At 47.6% G+C, this 17,652-nt stretch overlaps 1 protein-coding gene across 2 annotated transcripts in view; it reads left to right on the top strand.

Moving 5' to 3' along the window:
* Positions 1 to 287: 287 nt before the first annotated feature.
* Positions 288 to 17,652, top strand: part of LOC147880294 (Leucine-rich repeat (LRR) family protein) — a 42,098-nt gene continuing 24,733 nt past the window's right edge. Inside the window, exons 1-4 of one of the 2 annotated variants that reach the window (XM_087370584.1) lie at positions 288 to 520; positions 752 to 905; positions 10,919 to 10,990; positions 11,263 to 11,334. In XM_087370584.1, coding sequence (XP_087226710.1) covers positions 439 to 520; positions 752 to 905; positions 10,919 to 10,990; positions 11,263 to 11,334 — 380 coding nt within the window. In that variant the 5' untranslated portion in view covers positions 288 to 438. The remainder of the gene's footprint in view (positions 521 to 751; positions 906 to 10,918; positions 10,991 to 11,262; positions 11,335 to 17,652) is intronic. The other variant, XM_087370583.1, reaches the window with a different exon arrangement.

The raw sequence follows: 17,652 nt of genomic DNA, 5'->3' as shown, positions 1-17,652 counted from the left end.
TACTATTCTTCATTTTGTACTTCCCTCACCATTTGTCAAGAACTCCTCGAGAACTCCATAGTTGCAGGAACTCCACCAGGCACAATCATGTTGTGCCACAGCAACGTGCGGGTCCATAGTGCGGGTCCATAGTAGTTTTAGGTACCCAGTGAGGTGAGAAGTGTTTTCTTTTGGCGGTATCGAAATTGAAAGTGCCAGTAGCGCCTCGATATACGGGGGCGACCACGAGCTACTTGATCTGAGGACCGGCACATAGACACTCACATGAATGGTTAGCTTATCTATGTAGAAAAGTAAAACTTCTCTGTGTTAACACGGAGTTAAGTATGATTTGGTGAGTGTCTTCTTCCCCAAATGAAGGAGACAAGTGAGAGAGGGCAAGCAACGAAGCTTTCCAACAGATCAAACGTTGGTGAAGCTCGGATCTGATATTCAGCTATGGAGCCTTCCCGGATCTTACTCCTCTCCTGCCTCCTCTTCTTCATCCCCTTAGCTCGCTCCAAAACTCTCAAACGCGATGGTAAGCTTCTTGAGAATCAGCTTATGTATTCTTTTTTAAATCAATGTTGCTTGGTAACGGGCGGATCACACCGAGAAAGAGGGAAGATACTTTCACCTCTCCATGTATCATTCATTCTTAGCTGTTGCTATTTGTAAGCATTGCGTTGGCTGACTTTTTTTTCCCCAGAGAACATTGCGTTGGCTGAGTTAAGAGTGAGCATGTCGTAACGTGCTTGCTGTCCCCTTGCAGTGAGAGCGCTGAACGAAATCAAAGCGTCTCTTGGCTGGAAGGTAGTCTATGCATGGGTTGGAGATGATCCTTGCGGCGAAGGAGACGTTGCTCCCTGGGTTGGAATCACTTGCTCTCCTCCGAATCAGGGCGAGCATCGTGTTATCACAGAACTGTAAGTGTACGGCAGATCAAGGGAACGGTGTGCTTAGGTTCCTACTTGTTCACACGCATGATTGATGACATTAAGCAATGCAGGGAGTTTACTAAACGAGAACGCTGGGATGGTGTAGACTATGTTTCTGTTAGCCTGGAACGACTTCACGGTTTTAGTAACTCGAAGTTCTTAGAAATCTCTTATTTCAACTCTTCTTTGCAGAGTATGCTCCAAGGATTTATGTGTGTGTGTGAGAGAGAGAGAGAGAGAGAGAGAGATTATTAACGGTTACGAAAGCCCAAAAGGGCCTTTTAGGCGAATGCTGAAATACAAATTCACAATAGGGGAGCATCCTAAATATCTAATGGAAACGAATACAGATGGTCTCCGAATGCACGTGTGTGGCCTGTGAGGAAGATTCCGTCAGGTGCTAGCCATGAGTGAAATTTGAGCTCAGAGAGAGAGAGAGAAAGAGAGAGAGAGAGAGAGAGAGAGAGAGAAAGAAAGAAATTTTATTAGAGTCTTCGGAAGACCGATGGGTCTATGAGACTGAAAGAAAACCTGATACAAATCACAGTAAGGGTGGAGCTACTGAAATGAGCATCATCACCCGTGCTGAATCCTAAGTCTGATCATACATAATCAAATACATCTGGATGTAACAATGAAAAGAAAAGGACTGGAGCGGAGCGGAATCCTCTGTATGTTATGTCGCCTTGGCCGATGCATAGCCGGTGATGGGACGCTGGTGCTTGTCAAGGGATGCCGTGTGTCTCGGTCTCTTGGATGAGACTCGATGCAAGACCAGAGCCACTGTGACTCCCGTGGGACGTATCTCGGGTCTAAACAATGATGGAAGGTCCCTCAGAGTGATCTGTGTCTCCTCGATGTCTCGTGTGTCGTGCTGCAATCGTTGGGTCGGGGTCTCTGTCACGTATGCGGCTAGAGACTGGACGATCAATGTCACTCAATGGGAAGAACTCTGTGATCTTGCTCTGAGAGGGGTCTGATGATGTGGCCAAGCCCTGTCGCTTGAGTAAGTACTCTTTGTGTCGGACTCCCTCGTGAATGAAGGCTGCGAGGCATCTCTGATTTGGGTGGTGAGGAATTTGGAAAGGAGCCCGCTGGACGATCAATGTCACTCAATGGGAAGAACTCTGTGATCTTGCTCTGAGAGGGGTCTGATGATGTGGCCAAGCCCTGTCGCTTGAGTAAGTACTCTTTGTGTCGGACTCCCTCGTGAATGAAGGCTGCGAGGCATCTCTGATTTGGGTGGTGAGGAATTTGGAAAGGAGCCCGGAGCCGTCTCTGAAGAGACAGTGATAGCGACCTCAAATCTCGTAGTACACTGGGCACCTGAAAATAAAATGCTCCTCCGACTCAACCTCCTGACAGTTACACAATATGCATAAGCGATGCTCCCTAGGAATCCCCTCTGCTCTGTAGCTCTCTATGCGGAGGCGGTGTGATGATATTCGAAACTACCCGATGGAGATCTGTAGTGAGTGAGGCATATGAAGCTCAATGTACCCCGGTGGTGTGATGAATCCCTCCTCCGAAATGTGAAGACAGTAATCTTTGTAGAAACTCAGCTTCACTGGAAGCTCCCTCGGGTCCAACCAGGTCCTAAAGGTGTGTAGCTGTAGGAGATCCTCTCGAATGACCTGGTTGGTATGTGGCCTAATCGGGATGGTGGGTGGGAGTACCGGAGGGGCATCTAAACTGTACTGAAAAGGAGGTATCCTATCGATGTGGAACCCTAGTCTCACAAAGCATCTGTGAGTCCGTGCATACCAGCATCGCTCGTCTCCCTCTGCTGCCAACCTCATGGAGGAATCGAGAGCCAACCATGGCAACCTATGTCTCCCTGATGTGCAGTCCCTATATGATCTAACCCGGTGTAGATATGTGATGGTCTGAAAGGCTGCATCTAGCTGGAGTGGAGAAGCACTTAACTCGGCCTGAATGATGTGATGTGGTACAGGCAGTTTTCCCCGGATCATCCGTGAGAGCATGAGGATTTGCAAGTGCTCCACCCATGTCCACTCTATCTCTGACATGTTAGGTCCCCAACCAGGGCTACCATACATACCGGCTGGTCGGACCAAGGAGTCGAAGAGAAGAGCCTTGGTCCGAGGATCCTGGAAGTGGGAGTGAAAGCACTGTCTCTCTAGCCAAGCCAGTGAGGCGTATCCCCTGCTTAGTCTAGCTTGCGTCATTGGTCTCATCGTGAAGATCGGGCCAAAGAAGATGACCCCCAAGTAAGTGTATGAGGATACGATCTCAACTGGTGACCCACCGAAAGTAAAAGTAAATTGCTTCCGTTGCATGTGTTAAAGATCATGACCTTGGTCTTGCCAAGGTTGACCTCCAAATCATAGGATAAACAAAAAGCCTGAAGTGCATCCAGGTGTCACTGGAGCCCCTCGGGTGTGGACAAGAGTGCCACATCATATGCATAAATTAGAATTCTGAAACTGGTCCCTCCGAACGTCCCCAAGAAAGTCTTAAGCTTATTGATGTAGAGGCCAAACAGGGTCGGTGATAAGGGACAACCCTGTTTGACCCCTACGGTACTCAAGATCTCATTTGTCCAACCTGCGTCTGTACGAACTCGGCCTGAGACTCTCATACAATGCCATGATTGCCCAGATGATCTCTTGATCAAATCCCAGTGTCTGTAGGCGTGTGATAAGACGAGCTCGAGGTACTGTGTGAAAGGCTTTGCGGAAATCCACAAAGCAACAATATACCTTCTCCTTCCGTGATCTAGCCTCCTCAATGACACTCCTGAGTGTGAGTATGTGATCCATAGTCCCATGGTCTCGCTTGAAACTGGCACGACCCTCTGCTCTGAGCACTCTCATCTCTGCGAACAGGCTGACCGATGCATCCAATACAGCTGCATAGATCTTGGACATCACATGTCCAATCATGATAGTCCTGTAGTTACTCGGGTCCATGGGATCCCCTACCTTGTGGATGGGGGTGATGGTGTTGAGTGTCTAAGTGCGGGGGAAGCCAAGGCAAACATCGTCATTGAATAGCTTTGCTAGGATCGGGGCTAACATGTCGATCCCATATGCGATAAACTCAGTGCATAGCCCCTCGTGATCTTTAGCTCGGCCATTGTGCAGTTTCAATGTCGCGTCCTTGACTCCCCCTGTGGTGAACAATGTGCAAGTGGTGGGGCGAGGTGTGTATGAGATCTGGAGTGGGCTGGTGTGGGACATCATAAAGATGGTGTGCATACGTGTGCCAGACTCTCGTGTCGGTGAGGGGTGATGGTGGGGACCTACGCTCAAGGAATCTCTGCAAAAAATCCTTAGAGTTGTTGTTGTACAAGATGTGTAGCAGCTCCTCATTTTGACGAAGAAATGCCTGCTTCTTCCGACGTACGAGATGTCGGTACTTGCGTATTGTGTCTGGTGTGTTCGGGAGGTGACATCTGGTTTCAAGTCGGAGTTGGCCTTGCACTTCGCATTGTACCAATTGTTGCAGGATATAGAACCAAGAGGTGGTGGTCTAGTGGACCGTGTGGTGTGGGGAAAGATTTAGAGGGTAGCCTCGTGGAGTGTGCGACTAATCAGGGCAGCACGGTCCTCTATGAGTGGTATGTGATCAATGTAGGTTAGGAGTCTGTTTAGGCGTCGAGAGTAGGCCGGTTAGAGGTTGTGATCAAAGTGTATGTCGTGGCAGGTGTCGTGCTTCCTATGTGGTGTGGCTAAGCGTGGGGTGGCAATAGTGAAGAATAGGTATGTGTGATCAGCTCTTGGAGGGAGTGGTGCTACGGTGAAGTCGGTGATACATGAAGTGAAGGTAGGGAATACCATGATGTAATCTACTACACTAATGCCCCCCCCGCGTGGGAAGTAAGTAAAACCACCCGAGGAGGGCCATAGGTCGAGCCCGTTGTAGATGATGAGATCATGCATCCTGCCCAAATCAAGGAGCGCGTGTCCATATGGTGTAACAGGCTCGTGTTGGTCCGATGAGGTCCTAGTCATACTTGCTCCATCTAGGTCCATGTCTGGTAGCATGATAGAGTCGTCTCGGAAGTTCAGGAGTGGTGCCTGTCGTGTACTCGTTCTGGCGTTGAAGTCCCCAATAAGGAGAACTTCCACGCGGGCTGAAAGGTCTGGGATATCCTGATGTAAGGGTGCATATGGCGATGTCTCACCCTCCTCTCGTGCCACTTTGGCGAAGTGGGATGTGTCTGGTGGGAAGTAGCATATTGCTATGAAAAGGTCACGGGTGTCTGTGCGTCGGATCCGGATCCACATGAATCGGGAGTGTGCGTCCTTCCTCTCAATGGAGATGGCTCCATCGAGGGAAGACTTGTACAATACTGCGACCCCGCCTGATCCTCGGACTCCTCTTGTATCCCTCGTCTCATCCTTGAAGGTTGACTCCCATGTGTAGCCATTGACTATCGGTAGTGGACGCTCGGGGCTCTGGTGTGTCTCCGTGTAAAAGACTATGTCTCGTCCTGTATAAGACTCCGAGAAGTTTCTTGGGGCTGACCATAAGGTACCATTACAGTTCCAAATGGTGCAGTCCAGGGTCTCGGAAACCTGAGTCTCATAGGCCCCGTCCCCCTAGGGGATACGGGTGGGAGCCGACGGGTGCTGGTCAACAACCTACCATCTTGGACCACGGCCCATTTTCCCTCCTTGCAGGCAACATCCTGCTGCTGCAGAAGAACTCGTCGCTCCTCAATGTGTGGTAGTGTCAAAACCTCGTCCATGGACAGGGTGGGATGCTCTCGTAGAGAGGCTCGGTGTCGGAGTATCGCTAGTCGAGCATGCGAATCTCTGAAGCGAATGACTAGGGGCTGCTCTCGGTTGGGATCTCTCCCAACACGCCATGCATAGTTACCAGCCGAAACGGAAACGGAAGAAACGAAAACGGAAGAAACGGAGTTTCCGGGCCCCGCCGAAACGGAAACGGAAGAAACGGCAATATGATACAATTTATGTATAGAATTTTATTTTTTATACATAATATAATTATCAATAGAGTGCAATTTGCAAATCATACATAATACAATTATCTAGACTTGAAGCTTCAGCCTTCAAGCATCAATGCATCATTCATACTTCTTGGAGCCAGTGCCTCCTTTATAACTATCTAGGAGGGAGACATGGACCCAATAAGCATCTCTCGGCATTGAGGAGGATGGAGAGGTGAGAAGGAGGATGGAGAGGTCACAAGTGAGAAAGGATGGAGAGGTAGAAGGAGGATGGAGAGCTCAGAGGTAAAAGAGGATGGAGAGGTGGAAGGAGCCTGGAGGATCAGAGCCTAGAGGTAGAAGTGAAGGAGGATGGAGAGGTTACAGGTAAGATTAAAGAGAGGATGGAGAGAAGAAGGATGGAGGGATGGAGAGCAGGCTGCCAAGCTGCAGCTTTTGCAGGATGGAGAAGATGGAGCAAAGGATGAAGAGGATGGAGAGAGAAGGATGGAGGTCCGAGGAAAACGGGATGGAGAGTCCAAGAGCAAAGGATGGAGGGATGGAGAGAGCTTAGAGAAGGTGGAGAGAGCAGCAAGGATGCACAGGAGGAGTGCGATCGGCAGGAGGCGGCGAAAAATGGAGCCAGGCGGCGAAATCACGACTTTTGGGATTTAGGGCAAAAACAGGTTTTACGAAACGGCGTTTCTTCAAGAAACGCCGTTTCCGTTTCGCCGTTTCCGTTTCCAGCCAAGAAACGGCCGTTTCGTGCAACTATGACGCCATGCTCCCTCTATGCCATGGTTGGGGACCCCCATGGTGGTGGTCACAAAGGTGATCGCCTCCTCCATGGGCGTCGTAGTGGTGCTGATGTTGAGGGCCTTCGAAGCCCTCTGCTGCTCCTGTATGTCGGCTGAAACGGTTGCCTTTGCAGGCTCCCATTTCACCACGTCCACCCATCTAGTCGTCTCTGCTATAGCCGACTGTATTGTGGCTATCTATGCCTCCATCTCTGTGATTGGGGTCCCTCCAGGCACTGCTCTGAGGGTCCCGAGCTCCTCTCGAAGTTGTGTGATGTCGTGTCTGAGTCCCTGGATAAGGGTGCCCTACTCGTGTATAATGCGGACCTGCTCCTGGGTGTATTGGGCCTGCTCCTGGGTGTAATGTGTCAGCTTTGCCTGATGGGCCCGGATGCTGTGTATCTCAGCCAATAGGGAGTCCCAAGCATCTGGCGGGGGCCTAAGATGTCCTGGTCCAAGTGGGAATTGGATCTCAAGAGGGGTTGGAATGAAGGTGGGCTGCTGAGGTTGTACTGAGGGTGGGGACAGCATGATCTGGGCGGGGGAGTGATATGTAAGAGTAGCGAGGCCGGACGAGGTGATGAAGGGTGGCTGACTGAGAGGTAGAGGTGATACGAGGGGAAAGTACTGTGGAGCCGTGGTTAGTGGGGCCAGTGGTGAGGCCACTGGAGAGGAGACTTGTGATGATGATGCAGGAGAGGGGGAGGAGAGAGGTGGCGTAGATGATGAGGCGGATGATGGTGGTGAAATAGTGGTGGTAACCATAGAGGTCGAGGATGTGGTGAGTGGCATGGGCTTTGGGCGGGCCCCTTTCTTCTGGGCCGCGGTGCTGTCCACTGTCAAACCGCTCCGGTTGCTGCATTTGTTGAAGTCCTCCAGACTGAGTTGCTTTTGTGTTTTCGCCTTGTCACCATTCCCCTTCCCCATCTCCATGCGTATGCAGATTTGGATCGAGGGGTCTCTCGCCTAGTCTCCTGTCCTCATCCCCCTGTTCTTCATTATGGGGGAGGCAACAGTGGGCAAAGAAGGGACTGCAGAAGATCGAAGCTGCTGTTTTTTTTTTTTTTTGGTCGGAGCTGAGAGTGGGGTTTTTTTTTTTGTTATTAAAAAAAAAAACGGGGGGGAGGGGGGTAGCCTGAGCGCATGACCAGGATCCGACCAAGAGTCGCTGCGGCTCTAAAACATATCTGAGATCGCTGCTGGCGTCCACAACTACTCTTTGTAGTGTCAACTCTAGGGTGGTGATAGATCATAGGTGGCCTAACGTCAAGATTCTGCATGGACAATACCTCGAATGGGATGGATAATCATTGGTTTGTGTTCAGCTCATGGTTGCAGTGTCTTCTAACTACTACTCCTGTGAAGATGTCTGTGATTTGCTGCTGTTTGGGGACCAGGGTTGGGTTTTGTTGTTCACCTCATGAGTTGGGATTGGACTTGGATAAACTTGTGTATGAATAATGTGGCACATCTTTGATTTGGGGAATCAATGAACTTTCTCATGTTTGTGTATCCATGGGTGAAAAGACAATGGTATCCCTCTTGGATCTCGTAGTATTTAGGGCATTGCATTAGAACATGCTCGTCTGTCTCCCCCTTTTATGTGTCGCAAAGAATATAGAGCCTCGGATCTCTACAATGTTTTGTGGCTGCAACCTCACATCTTGGAATCTATGAGGTGAAGTCATGAGGTGGCTCATGGTGATTCGGTCTGCATGGGAAAGGTGAATATATAAGTACCTTGGTCCTTGGATGAAATCGTCCTCATTTTAGAGAGAGAGAGGGAGAGAGAGAGAGAGAGAGAGAGAGAGCTTGCGGGCCTATGAGACAAAGTGCAAAACCAAAAGGTAACTCATACAAGCCACTAAGAACAAAGGGCTCACTAAGACCCTTGCTGAAAGCTAAAGTGCTAAGCTAGCGAACAAAATAGTAGAGTAGCAAAATATTAGAAGAGTATCAGGTGCTCAGAGCTAACGCTCCTTTTACATGCCCAGGTTCCATATATCTAGGTAACCTTGTGGCTCTTTGATGAGATGTGAGGAGCTCTCGTAATTGTGTTTGCCGAGCAATCTCTCGATGTGGTGGTCTCCTCGATGTCTGTATCCAATGGGCTACGCCTTGTCTTTGGCGGTCACCTCTGAGGAGGGCTGAAATAGACTGGACCTCCATCGTGCGTGCTCTGGTCCATGTCGCATGTGGAGTACGTGTCTCTTCTAGCAGCATCATGGCGGAGACTCCCACTGGTAATCCATGATGCTCTCATCTCATCAAGCTCCTCTCCCTCAGCCTCACCGACAGCTGACTCAGATGCATAAAAATCTGTAACAAGTGTTTGTGCTTTGTCGATCTCGGTGACCCGTGGCATCAATCCTTGCTGCTCTTTGGTATGTCGCATCAGTATATTTCTTTGTTCTCACATCTCAATCAGATAGAGCCCAACACAAACCTGATTGGGTCAGCCGTGTAAGTGGACCAAAGGCATACCCCTCCTAAAAGAGGCAGTGATATCGCCCTCAGGTCTCTTAGTAGATTTTGCAGACACATAGAAAGTGCTCCTCTGTCTCGGTCTCCGCCATCCGGCATAGTGTGCAGATCCTTTGCTCTTTGGGTATGCCTGCAGCTCTCCCTGCCTCAATCCTCAACTGATGTGACGAGAACCTATGGCGATCAACGCATGTGAAACTCTCTTATCCTCAAGGTACTGAGGTCTGATGACAAGATCATGCTGCGAGACCCTTAGGAAGTGGTTGGTAGAACTGGATCTTGGTGGGGAACTCTTCGCCCCCCAAAGCCCTAATGTATGGAGTTGGAGGAGGTCCAACCGTATGATACAATTGATTTCATCTCGTGGGATCATCTCGGGTGGTGCACCCATGCTGTCCTGAAAGGGATGAATTCTATCCATCTGAATGCCGTGACTACCAAACCGTGTCGATACCCGCGCGTACAATGCTGTATCAACACCGCTCTGCTAGTCGCCTGGAAGACTCCAATGCTAGCCTCGGTAATCTCCACTAGGGTAAGGCCCAGACTTTGTGGAGGAAAGTCACTGTTTGAAAGATGGCATCAACCTAGATGGATATCTGCTTGTCCTCCTCTCCCTTTTCATGAGGATACTCAATGACAATCTAGTCTTGTGATTCACATAGCACTATGTGATGAAGTTGCCGGTTTGATTTTTTCTGGCCAAATGACTTCAAGCTCAAGGACATGGAAATCTGTGGACTTCACCTGTTTATAATTTAAAGTATTGTTTATAGACATAGAGCTCTTGCTTGAGTGGTTTGTAATTGATTAACCTTTCAGTTACCTTTCAGTTGTGGTCCATGAATTTGCTGACCTAGCCACCTTGCCAAAGTTTCTCTTAAATTTCTGTCAGTCGTCATGCTACATTTGACCAGAAAATGTATCTCTACATTTGTGGTTGAATGAGATTTGAAAAGACCGCATTTCGAATACTACCTTCACCATGGCTGAATCTGCTCTTTGCCTCCAGTCAGTGTCAGGAACTCAGCACATGGGTTGGTGTCTAATTTTTGAAAGGACATGTGTGAGGGGCTTCAGCTCCAATTGGTAGCTCTTATAAATGGATAATCAAGCAGGTAAGGACAGAAAATCTAAAAGTAGATATCAATCAAAGAACTGAGGATTTCCTTGTTTGTGTTCAAGAGGAGGGAAATAGGCTACAAAATGAGCCATGTGCTGCATGCATTGACAGCATACTCAGTCAATGTAAGAATTAAATTGGAGGTTCGAACTTCAGCACAACCACTAAGTTTTGTGCATGCGACAAGCAAGCGCTTTTGAGTGCTAATGATTTGAGTGCGGATGTCACAGTATACACATTATTGCTAGGCTGGGAATAGACCCGAAGCTTCCCATCAATACTTCTTTAATAGATGAGGGAGGTTTGATGTAGGCAGCACATCATCGTCCTTCTTCGTTGGTCATTGACTTGTGCATTTGGAATGATTATTCAAAATTACTTTGTGATAAGAGAGACTTACAATGCATCTAATTTTTGGTTTTTATAAGCTTCTTGAGTTTTGCTTGCAATGTGACTTTTATCTTTTTACATGAAATATCCTTGAGGTCAGTAGTGCTTATTTACTTTTTAATTACATGTTCTTGGTAAATTTTAGTGTCTGTTGTTGCTTGCTCATTAATAATGCATCCTGGTCTTTCTTTGTAAGATCTACATGCATTCAAAGGATGTTATTGGTATGCACATACATAAATGATTTGGCCTAAAAACTGACTGTATCTTATGCTTGATTCATCAGAGAGTTGTATGGAGTATCCATTGTGGGCCCATTTCCAACAGCAGTGACAAATTTGTTGGACCTTAAAAAATTGTGAGCACTGGTCATCCTGCTGTTTTTTGTTTTTACTATCTGCATCTTTGTGCGAATGGATGGCTTAATCTAGCTCCATCCATAAGAGAGGCACGTGTATCAAAATCTAAGAAAGAGGAAGCCCAGTGGTATTGGGAGAGGTTCTGTGTGTAGTGAGTTTGATGTATGGAAGTATGCCATTTACTTTTAATGCAGAAATGTATCAGCGAGATTCTTATTCATCATGGTTCTGCTTGCTGCTGGCAGCTAACAGTCTCTGGATGAATTTGCAGGGATCTTCACGGCAATAAATTGACAGGTTCAATACCACCTCAGATTGGGCGATTGAAGAATCTTGAAACTTTGTAGGCGGCTTCTCTCAACTCCTGGGATTTAAACTCCGAACATAGTATGATTTCTGTTTGTTTGTGTATCTGCTGTTGATGTGAGAACGATTTTTTCTTTTCTAATAGAATAATCTATGCTGTCCTATTTTTGAAAGATAACTGAATCATATCACTCTCAGTAAATCTCTAATGGAAGAGAACAAGCCAGAATATGTCCTTCAATAAGATGTATAGGCTACAGATCTTCTATGTAAGGTTTTGTACATTCTAAGATTAGTGAAATAGGTTTTAGGTTTTTCTAATAATTAGGGTGTTTGTTACTGCATTTTTTTGGGGTGCTTTTTTGAAGCCCCTAGCTATTCTTTCTTTGGTGGCTCCTTTCCTTGACAACCATTAAGAGTTGTTGTAGTTTTCAGTTCTATGTCTTATGTCTCTCTCTTAACCTTGGAAGCATTAAGCGGAGGAAGTCCATTGTAGGTTATCATCCCACTATCATTATTAGCTTCAGACTGTAGGTTATCATCCCACTATGGGCATCATTAGCTGTGTTCTTATCAGTCGTTCATCTCTCTTCTGAAAAGTTCATCTCTTCTTGAAAAGTTATTGGAGAAGGAAGAAGCGTTACTGTATTTTAAATGTTTTTGAGCTTTAGACTTTGTGAGGGTGACCCTTGTTTACATGGTCTGGGAAAGAATTTCTTTTTCTTTTGCTTTTTACTTTTTTTTTTCTTTTGCCTTGGGGGGGGGAGATTTGCAACGAGTCAGTTCATCTGGAAGCAAGCAATCAGAAGAAAACTATACCGACTTTTAACTGAATGAAGCTTATTTCAAGGTCTTTGGAGCATCTGATACGCACAAATCTCGGGTTTTATCAACTTTGATATAGATTATCCTAAGATAGCTAAAGCTCAGGGTTTAGAGTCGAAAAATAAGCTTTTTGATTCTGGCAGGTGACTGTGCTGTTCTATGACTGCCTGTGCCATAAAGGTAAGTTGAAAGAGTGCTTAGGAAGTAAGGAGATCAAACTCAACATTTTTGCTCTCAGCTGGGAAGTGGAAAGGATATCTGACCACACGTCTTCAATAAAAGAGAAGTTGGAGGTTAGATTCTTTTATCTTGTGGGACAGGGTGGAGCCTTTTTCTCCAACTTCTTCCATACCTGCAACAGAGTTGGATCTAGATGCATTGCTATGGCACCTGTCCCCGTTGGCTAGAGCTTTGCAAAGGTACGGTAAGGAAGAGCAGATCTGGAAGCGAAAGAAGGGGGGGGGTATAGTGGCAAACAGGAGAGAGAGAGAGAGAGAGAGAGAGAGAGAGAGAGAGAGAAAGAGAGTTTATTAAAGTCTTCGGAAGACCGATGGGTCTATGAGATTGTGAAAATCCTGATACAATGAGCTGTGGTAGTGGAGCTACTAAACGAGCATCCATACCAATGCAAAATGCAAAAAATGCAAAAAATGCAGAATGGCAGTACTAAGTCCTAACTACAACGTAGTCATGTCGATGGTCGACTGTATATCAATCTCAGCATCATCATCAATATCATCATCATCCCCAGCAACAGCAAGATATCAGGATGGATGAGGCAGTGGAGGCATGAGGTCGGCAATAGAGTGCTGTCGGCCACTCAGAGGTGCGGTCCTGGCACGTCTCCTGGTTGTAGCTCTGCATCTAACCAGGGCTACTGTGACCCCCGTCGGTCGGGCTCCAACTCTAAACAAGGAGGGGATGTCTCCAAGTGTGATCTGTGTGTCGACCCTTTGTCTGAGCTGTCGGGTCACGGGCTCCGGGACACGGTCATGTCGAGGCCTCGTCTCGTTGGGGTCCATGTGATCTAGTTGAAAGAACTCCGTGATAGAGCCGTGAGAGGGATCAACCGAGGAAGAAGTCTGCTCCTGTCTCCGTGCTCGGAGTATCCTCTCGCGGTATCTAAGTGCCTCATGAATGAAATCTGCCAAACACCGCTGGTCTGGGTAGGAGAGGAAATGGGCTAAAATCCCATAACTATCTCTGAAGAGGCAGTGGAAACGTTCTCGGATCTCATAGTACACAGGACACCTGAAGATGAAATGCTCCTCTGTATCAACCTTTTGTATGTCACATAGTGTGCATATGCGCCGCTCCCTGGGTAGTCGCTCTGCTCTGCCGTTGTCGATGCGAAGTGTGTGTGAAGAGACCCGGAAGTGCCCAAGAGAGATCCTCATCGAGTGGGGTAGGTGAATCTATGTGTATCTTGGTGGGTCAATGAAACCCTCCGCTGTGATATGTAAGAAGTGATCTCTGTAGAAGCTAAGCTTCACTGGGAGTTCACTCGGCTCCAAACAGGTCCGAAAAGTGTGTAGCTGTAGTAGATCCTCACGGATAACCTGGTTGGCCTCGTGTGATAAGAGGGGAGAGAATGGAGCATCCATGCTATACTGAAAGGGAGGTAGTCTATCCATGTGGAGCCCTAGTCGCTCAAACCATCTCTCTGTACGTGCATACCAGCACCTGTGATCTCCTCCTGCTGCAAGTGCCATAGAAGAGGATAAAGCTATCCATGGTAGCCTGCTATGCCCCGAGGTATAATTCCCATATTCCCTAACTCAGTACAGATATGTGATGACCTGAAATGCAGCATCTAGTTGTAAAGGGGGTGACCCAAACTCAGCCTGAATGATTTGGTGAGGAACGGATGACTTACCACGAGTCATCCGTGATAGCATGAGAACGTGTAGCCGCTCCACACGGGCCCACTCTGTATCCGACAAGTCTGGCCCCCAATAAGGACTGCTGTACATCCCCGCTGGGCGAGCCAAGGAGTCAAAAAGCAACCCCTTGGTGCGTGGATCTTGAAAGTGTGAGGGGAAGCACTGCCTCTCTAGCTTGGCCAATGAGGCATACCATCTACTCAAGCGTGCCTGCATCGCGGGCCTCATAGTGAAGCTCGGTCCGGAGAAGATAACCCCAAGATAAGTGTATGATGAAACTATCTCAACAAATGACCCCGCAAATGTGAAGTGCTCCTGACGCATGATGGCTCGAGATGTATTGAAGATCATGACCTTAGCTCGAGATGTATTGAGAGAGAGAGAGAGAGAGAGAGAGAGAGATTTATGAACGCTGTGGAAGGCCAAAAAAGCCCTGAAAATCATCATGAGACTTCATCCCCATGGGAGGAACTAGACGTGTCAATCACACCTTCAAGAAATCACTAATAAACTAACACAAGGAACAACATGAAGTGAAAGAAGCTCCATATGTCAAGAATAGCTCCTGTCATGTCATATACTATCCTTTAGGCCATGAGCAGTCTGAGCTCCACATGGGCCTGACTATGATGGGAGTCCTTGTGTCTTTGGAATATATTCGAGATCGGTCGCTAGCATGCTTGCCTCCTCTTTGGAATATATTCGAGATCGGTTGCTAGCATGCTTGCCTCTTCATCAATAGGTTGCATGCACCCTTCACAAGAGGTACACCCCTCTTCATGCACACCCTTTGGAGCACACACCTTTTCACGTATGGCTCTTCGCTCTTTATATAAGGGAGGCCTCTTAGATGGATCAGACACACTTCTAACTCTTTACACATTGGAGGCAATACATATATTCTTGTTCTTTGCTATCATTACAATCTCCTTTTTGTTCATCATCTTTTAGATTACTAGGATTTCTAACAGTGATATAAGAGCAAATCGTGCTATCTTCTAGTCTCTAGTCGGTACCAACCTGTGGTAGAAGGTGTTCCACGCATTTTGCATGGAAGAGATGGATGGGAAGAGTAGTGAATTTTCACCCACTGCCCACATAATTTTAAAGTCGACTCTTAGAATCTCCGTACTCTCACGTCACTAGAGGACGTGAATGGGTTCGTGTGCTTGGGCTGTCCTAGACCATGGGACACACCTCTTCACCGACTGGACACACCTTGTTAATGAAGAGTCACATCTTTTCAACCAAGGGACATACCCCATCTTGAAATGTCTCAATACTCACATCACCCAATGACGTGAATGGGCAATACCATACTCCTATCTTCATGTGCTTGGGCCCAGACCATGGGACACACCTCTTTGCTGATGGACACACCTTGTTCATGAAGAGTCACACCTATTTAACCAAGGGACATACACCCCATCGTGAAAGTCACACCTTTAACCCAAGGGGCACACCCTTTCATGTAGTGTCACACCACTTCATTTTTAGACTTCTCCCCTATGAAGGGGACACATGCCCTCATGCCCAAGGTCATATACGTTCGTGAAAAGACAGCTCATACATGAAAGGACACACCGTTTCTCAAAGCATTTTTTTGCTTGGATGCTCATTTGGGAGAGACTGAAATGAAATCGTATAGTCTTCACAAATAGTTGTAGCTTGAATGAAGAGAATGTGGACTACTTTTTTATTAGCTTTCGCCTTTAGTGCCAGCCTTTGTCACAGCTGAGTTTGCCCTTCACCTCCAGAGTTACGATAGGACCTCAATACAAAGGCCTTTGTATAAATGGATGCTCAAGCATGTGTGGGTGTGTGGATTTGTATGTGTGAGAGCATATGTTTGTACTATGCCCTACACCCACTGTTGGGCACAGATGACGTTAGTGGTGAGGTCATAGTAGCTAGTCCTTGCTACGCGTGATGGAGTTTATGGTTTGAACCTTATGAGTGACTATCATGAGATTGAAACTGCACTATGTGCGTTTTTAGAGGATGAGTTTGGGCATGTTCCTAGATTCATCTAGATATATACACCTTTTCATGAAGGCACACCCCCATTCGCGAAGACATACAACCCTTCAAAGGGACACACCCCTTGAATGGATGCCCCCTTTCACATTTGTTGTGACCCAATTTGTGCAAAGCAGCCCCCCCTGCAAGCACACCACCAGCAACAAGTGCCGCCCTTGCGACAGACATGCTATCTTGGAAACAGGCATGCCAGTCTGACCTCAGCGGGGCCCATCTGCTGTACCTGTGCCTTGCCCTGGATGTACACAATTGATATCTGCCACACCAAACTATCATCTGACATCTCTATGCACCCTGCCTGGCTGTACACATTTGCAGCCTAATGTGTACCATACAGACAGATTGTCACATGCACCCCTGCACGTGGCTGCAAGGTGACGATTGGCTTCATCGACAAAGTGCAAATAGTTCTTATTATAGGATATATTGTCGTATGCCATGACCCCATTGTGAACCCATGTCCAGGGATAGTCAGACATGAGCTACGTAGGTCAGTCTCTCAGCCTTAGGTCAAGTCCTTGTTCACTAGTACCCACTAGAGAACAGTAGGTTAGTGTTTTAGGGTTTTAGCTAGGTCTAGGTTTCAGCCTAGGTTAGGAGCCCGGAAGGGCCCCCAAGGGCTGGACCAAGTTATGGGGACAGGAGCAGCCAAGGAGGGAGCCCCAAAAGGGCCCCTGAGGCAGCTCTCGATCAAGGGAAAAGGGCTGGGGGGAAGGCTGCCTTGTGCCCCTCCCTAGGCAGCAAAGGGGTAGGGAAGTGAGCCCAACCAGCCAGCCAACTGACTGGCTAGTCGGCTATTTTGGGCTGGTTGGCTCAGCCCTACCAGGCCCCCACAGCCCTGATAAAAGGAGGAGCTAGCTGCCTTCATTCCTCATCCAGAGCCTCACAAGTCCAGCCTTCGACAAGCCTCCAGCCCTCCAGGTTTTCCTTGCAAGACAGCAGCAAGTTTCAGCAGTCCTTGGGGAAGTCTAGGAGAGTGCCTATGCAGCTCCATAGCCAAGGCTCGGAGTAGAGGTCTGGGTTTCTGTTTCAGCAGCTTTCTTTCACAGTTTCCAGCTCTTTCTCACTTCTATCTTCAGCTCTCTTTAGCTCCATCTCTCTCAGCTTCCATATAGGTCTTTCAAGCTCCATATCTCAGATTTCCGTCTTCCCTTCATCTCTCTCACTCACACAGCTCCGCTGCATGCCCAGGGACAGCACAAGCCCCTTCAATAGCCTTGCACAGTGGTCCACATCTTCCATGTGGGCAGCGTTGGTCTTGGTTGAGATTGGGTTGCTTCTCAAGCATTCATGGGTCAGCTCTCAGTGTCAAAGGGTCATCCTAAGAGTTGCAGCCCTTGCTCTCTGAAGGAGAGTTATTGTATATTTTACAGCTCTCCAAGTATAAAGCTAATTCTTCCCTTTTTGGGGAAGGGGGCCCTCAGTGGGTATAGGGACCCAATCTAGTGTCGTTTACCTTCTCTCTCTAACCCTAATCTCTCTCTTCCTCTTTATGGTGCATAAGCATACGCCTCGCACAAAGGTTTAAAGAAGGTCTCGCTGCGATTACATGATCATTAACCGTTGCATGTTACACAGATTGCCGTACTGCTATGTTTTCCTGGCAA

The sequence above is a fragment of the Dipteris shenzhenensis genome, chromosome 32 (assembly GCF_047967505.1).
Source record: "Dipteris shenzhenensis isolate YYH24624 ecotype China chromosome 32, Dip_SZ_1.0, whole genome shotgun sequence".
NCBI classification, from domain to species: domain Eukaryota; kingdom Viridiplantae; phylum Streptophyta; class Polypodiopsida; order Gleicheniales; family Dipteridaceae; genus Dipteris; species Dipteris shenzhenensis.
Note: the sequence above shows the minus strand (reverse complement) of the source record. Positions and strands in the feature narration are given on the sequence as shown.